Here is a 6,023-nt window from a genome sequence, read left to right on the forward strand (position 1 = left end):
GCCTCATATAGATTGGCTAAATCTTTGTCTGTGTCATCGGTGCCAGGAAAAAATCCCTCGAGGAAAACGTCTCCTGAAGGAAAAAATCCCTCGAGGGAAACGTCCCCCGAAGGAAAAAATCCCTCGAGGAAAACGTCCCCTGAAGGAAAAAATCCCTCGAGGAAAACGTCCCCTGAAGGAAAAAATCCCTCGAGGGAAACGTCCCCCGAAGGAAAAAATCCCTCGAGGAAAACGTCCCCTGAAGGAAAAAATCCCTCTAGGAAAACGTCCTCCGAAGGAAAAAATCCCTCGAGGAAAACGTCCCCTGAAGGAAAAAATCCCTCGAGGAAAACGTCCCCTGAAGGAAAAAATCCCTCGAGGAAAATGTCCCCTGAAGATAAAAATTCCTCGAGGAAAACGTCCCCTGAAGGAAAAAATCCCTCGAGGAAAACGTCCCCTGGTGGAAAAAATCCCTCGAGGAAAACGTCCCCCGAAGGAAAAAATCCCTCGAGGAAAACGTCCCCTGAAGGAAAAAAATCCCTCAAGGAAAACGTCCCCTGAAGGAAAAAATCCCTCGAGGAAAACGTCCCCTGAAGGAAAAAATCCCTCGAGGAAAACGTCCCCTGAAGGAAAAAATCCCTCGAAGAAAACGTCCCCTCAAGGAAAAATCCCTCGAGGAAAACGTCCCCTCAAGGAAAAAATCCCTCGAGGAAAACGTCCCCTGAAGGAAAAAATCCCTCGAGGAAAACGTCCCCTGAAGGAAAAAATCCCTCGAGGAAAACGTCCCCTGAAGGACAAATCCTTCGAGGAAAACGTCCCCTGAAGGAAAAAATCCCTTGGAGGAAAAAATCCCCCAACACCAAATTTAAATGTATATATACAAGCAAAAGCTTTCAATAGGGAAATTAAAATAAACTAAAATTGAAGAATATTGAGGGCTTAAAAGAGTAGATTGCTCATTTATGTAAACGGTTTCCTTTAAATACTTGAAAAAACATTCATCTGGAGAGTTTTAACCCAGGGGAAATAAAACAAACTACTTCAGAATAGAACTTGTTTAAAATGTGAAATAACTCATCTTACGTTAAATACTTCAGTTAGGAAACTTTAAAACTCTCTCATTAGTTTTCTGTGTTATGGCTTCTTTTCTAGCCTTATCTTATCAGTCTGTTAGCAAAGATACTTCCAAGCGAACTCTTCGCCATATCTTACCACTGTATTTATGTCTGAAAATATATAAAATCATTAACCCAATGGAATTTATTAGCTCTAACAGAGGTGGAAGGAAAATAGTTTATGAAGGCTATGTTTATTCCTTTCTTTCTCACCAGACGCCAGGTAGGCCTCCAGGCCTGTCAGTCGTCCTGCTTCAAGACCTGTCTCCATTCTTGGCGATCCTCATAGCTATGTTTATCTGAAACCAAAAGGAATTGGCCAACAATGTAACATCTTATGAGTGTGAACTACGGCGTTCGAGGTCATCAGTTTCATATTCAATATTTTCCAAGAAAGCATCATTCATATTTTTAACTGACACTGGTTCAATCACTCATCTACGATGATTCATCTCAATAGCGTCCGCTGATAACTCTATTTCAATGAAATTCTCGAGTTGCTTTCGATTCATCCTTTTGCCTTCACTGACATCATCAGCAAAGCCAAAAGGGCTTACATGTCTTCCCCTCATCTAAAGCTTCTGTTAATGATTCAATGAATTCAGTTGTAGAGGCAGTATGGGCATTATTAGTATCTACTTTACCACTTTTGTTGTCTCTTTCTTAACGACATTGATTACATGTGGCACATGACATCTATTGCATGGGCATTATTATTATTATTATTATTATTATTATTATTATTATTATTATTACTTGTTAAGCTACAACCCTTGTTGGAAAAGCAGGATGCTATAAGCCCAGGGGCCCCATCAGAGAAAATAGCTCAATGCGGAAAGGAAACAAGGAAAATAATATCTTAAGAACAATGACATTTAAATAAATATTTCCTATATAAACTATGAAAACTTTAACAAAACTAGAAAAAGAGAAATTAAAAATAAAAGTGTGCCCGAGTGTACCCTCAAGCAAGAGAACTCTAACCCAAGACAGTGGAAGACCATGGTACAGAGGCTATGGCACTATCCAAGACTAGAGAGCAATGGTTTGATTTTGGAGTGTCCTTCTAGAAGAGCTGCTTATCATAGCTAAAGAGTCTCTTCTACCCTTACCAAGAGGAAAGTAGCCACTGAACAATTAGAGTACAGTAGTTAACCACTTGGGTGAAGAATTTTTGGTAATCTCAGTATTATCATGTGTATGAGGACAGAAGAGAATCTTTAAGGAATATGCCAGATTATTCGGTGTATGTGTAGGCACAGTGAAAATGAACCGTAACCAGAGAGAAGGATCCAATGTTGTACTGTCTGGCCAGTCAAAGGACCCCATAACTCTCTAGCGGTAGTATCTTAATGGGTTAAGTGTGACATATAATTTTTCTAGTTTTACTCGGCTGCACAGCCTTGTTAATAAAAACATTTTCTGCGTTATCAGTCGCTACTATGCGAAGTGTCTCATTATTTGTATCTCCTATATAACAGAAGAAACAATCAGATTTTACATAAAGTGTAATTGCGTATACTTGTTCCTTTAATTTTTTTCTTGGGATAATCTCAAAGTACGTTTTTTGTAGCTTATCATAAACTTGCTTAGGGTAATCAACTGGTAACATCTTAAAGTTAAAAGTTGCGGGTTTTAGGTCTTCACTCAGACAATCTACATCATTCTGCTCGGGCGACCATAAGCCAGCAGGGCTATCACTATCCCCTTCTAACCTCGGGGGATTTTTTCTTCGGGGGATTTTTTCTTTGGAGGATTTTTGGGGATTTTTTCCTCGGGGATTTTATCTTCTAGGAATTTTTTCCTCCGGGGTGTTATTGCGGGGGGAATTTTTTCCTCCGGGGTGTTATTGCTGGGGGAATTTTTTCCTCCGGGGTGTTATTGCTGGGGGAATTTTTTCCTCCGGGGTGTTATTGCTGGGGGAATTTTTTCCTCCGGGGTGTTATTGCTGGGGGAATTTTTTCCTCCGGGGTGTTATTGCTGGGGGAATTTTTTCCTCCGGGGTGTTATTGCTGGGGGAATTTTTTCCTCCGGGGTGTTATTGCTGGGGGAATTTTTTCCAAGGAAGATTTTTTCCTCGGGGGATTTTTTCCTCGGGGATTTTATCTTTGGGGGATTTTTTCCTCCGGGGTGTTATTGCTGGAGGGATTTTTTCCATGAGAGATTTTTTCCTCGGGGGATTTTTTCTTCAGGGGATTTTTTCTTTGGAGGATTTTTGGGGATTTTTTCCTCGGGGATTTTATCTTCTGGGAATTTTTTTCCTCCGGGATGTTATTGCAGGGGGAATTTTTTCCTCCGGGGTGTTATTGCTGGGGGAATTTTTTCCTCCGGGGTGTTATTGCTGGGGGAATTTTTTCCTCCGGGGTGTTATTGCTGGGGGAATTTTTTCCTCCGGGGTGTTATTGCTGGGGGAATTTTTTCCTCCGGGGTGTTATTGCTGGGGGAATTTTTTCCTCCGGGGTGTTATTGCTGGGGGAATTTTTTCCTCCGGGGTGTTATTGCTGGGGGAATTTTTTCTCCGGGGTGTTATTGCTGGGGGAATTTTTTCCAAGGAAGATTTTTTCCTCGGGGGATTTTTTCCTCGGGAATTTTATCTTCGGGGGATTTTTTCCTCCGGGGTGTTATTGCTGGAGGGATTTTTTCCATGAGAGATTTTTTCCTCGGGGGATTTTTTCTTCAGGGGATTTTTTCTTTGGAGGATTTTTGGGGATTTTTTCCTCGGGGATTTTATATTCTGGGAATTTTTTCCTCCGGGGTGTTATTGCTGGGGGAATTTTTTCCTCCGGAGTGTTATTGCTTGGGGAATTTTTTCCTCCGGAGTGTTATTGCTGGGGGAATTTTTTCCTCCGGAGTGTTATTGCTGGGGGAATTTTTTCCTCCGGAGTATTATTGCTGGGGGAATTTTTTCCATGAGAGATTTTTTCCTCGGGGGATTTTTTTTTCGGGGGATTTTTTCTTTGGAGGATTTTTGGGGATTTTTTCCTCGGGGATTTTATCTTCTGGGAATTTTTTCCTCCGGGGTGTTATTGCTGGAGGGATTTTTTCCATGGGAGATTTTTTCCTCGGGGGATTTTTTTCTTCGGGGGATTTTTTCTTCCGGGGTGTTATTGCTGGGGGGATTTTTTCCATGAGAGATTTTTTCCATGAGAGATTTTTTCCATGAGAGATTTTTTCCTCGGGGGATTTTTTCTTCGGGGGATTTTTTAACTCCTTATAAATGTAAAATTTTCAATGTCAGTGAGGAAAGGAAATAAGGAAATAAATAAATGATGAGATCCACGATTGAGTTTATCCGTATAACTCTGAACTTACTTATCGTTATTACACTTTTTAAGACATTTTAATTGGAGTAGGACAATCATCATCACCATGTTAGCATAATCACACATTTTAATTCAATTTATTACAGATTTTGATTATGATTTAAGGTAGCCTACTACCGTAACATTTTGGGTAGGCCTAGCCTTGCTAGACACTCGCCAACCTATTGAATTCTGGGGTGCCAATTCTTCTAGAAATTCAGTCATTTATTCATTGATTCCTATCGACATTCTAGAATGAAATTTAGGTTTTCAAAAGAATAAATACTATACTACGTTCCTCAAAGTAGCATTTATTTAGATAACCAAGTAAAATAATAAGACTTCCACACTGGAACTCGGCAAGTAGGCCTATTATGATTGCAGTATTGAGAACTATAAATGAATTTTGATATTTATCAAAGAGGCTACTTGTAAATTATTGTTCCGTCAGTACAAATATTTTTTTTTTTTTTTTTTTTTAGCGTCTCTTGGACAAAGTTTCGTTAATCCTTTTTAAGTAGCCTATAATTCTAGTCAATTTTGTATATAGCTTTATCTGTTCACATGATTTTTTAATCTTGATATAAGGGTGTGGTACTTCAGCTGATTAACCCTTTTACCCCCGGGCTCTTTGGAAATTTCCAACCCTTAACCCCCAGGGGGTTATTTTTTCCCCAGCACATTTTGCAGTATATTTTTTTTAAAATTGCTCTAACAACCTTAATTTTTGTCATAGAGAGATCAGATTGGTCTCATTCTCTTGGAAAATGCCTGAATTTTCTCAAAAAATTATCAAAAATATGAAAAAAAAAAATTTTATAGCATTTTTTTGCGAGGACGTACCGGTACGTCCATGGGGGTAAAGGGATGAGTTTTGTGAAACGTACCAGTACGTCCTTTTGGGGGTAAAAGGGTTAAACCAGGAAGAGATAGTTATCCTTCCTAACGCCTTGAATGGGTTCTGGCTGGCTGTCTGGCTACGCTTATGGGTTTCTGAATCTATCTAATTACTGCATCTCTATTGAACAGTGGTGCCAGGTATGGGGATTTATCCCTAGATTTGGAGATTTTTGAATGACTGATGACGATATTCTGTACATATTTCTATAAAGAAGAAACAGAGATGAGTAAACCTTTATATTATTGCAATTAGTTTACTTAGAATTACATGAAGTATAAGTGAGTCATTTTTATATTAGTAAAACATACATGATCAGAAGAAAATACATTTCTGGAAATGGGGATTTTTGTGTGGTTTTTGGGGATTTTCCATACATGATCAGAAGCAAATACCTTTCTGGAAATGGGGATTTTATTGTGGTTTTGGGGATTTTTCATCATGAGTTTTAGGGATATTTAGACTAACCCATCTGGCAACACTGCAATTGAAGTCTTCAGTCAAGGATGATGGCATCGATATGTTTCGAAAGACGTGCTATTCTCCGAAGTGGAAAGTGAGATGCTGTTGTTATTCGAGGCGCACAAATATAATCCTGTAAGATGAAATAATGCGAAAATTATTAATTTTCTTATTACTAGGTAAATAAAACCCTATTTGGAAAAGCAGAACTTCAAAAGTTCAAAGTTGGAGCAAATGCTTTTTTGTTGACCAGGCGGACATGAGTCT

General features: G+C 39.2%; 1 protein-coding gene across 1 annotated transcript in view; it reads right to left on the bottom strand.

Annotated features, from left to right (window-relative positions):
* Window positions 1-5,794: 5,794 nt before the first annotated feature.
* LOC137637414 (uncharacterized) overlaps window positions 5,795-6,023 on the bottom strand; it is a 31,996-nt gene continuing 31,767 nt past the window's right edge. Inside the window, exon 7 of the mRNA XM_068369612.1 lies at window positions 5,795-5,889. Within this exon, the coding sequence (XP_068225713.1) occupies window positions 5,795-5,889 (95 nt within the window). The remainder of the gene's footprint in view (window positions 5,890-6,023) is intronic.

This window comes from Palaemon carinicauda, unplaced genomic scaffold, assembly GCF_036898095.1.
Source record: "Palaemon carinicauda isolate YSFRI2023 unplaced genomic scaffold, ASM3689809v2 scaffold72, whole genome shotgun sequence".
Taxonomy (NCBI): domain Eukaryota; kingdom Metazoa; phylum Arthropoda; class Malacostraca; order Decapoda; family Palaemonidae; genus Palaemon; species Palaemon carinicauda.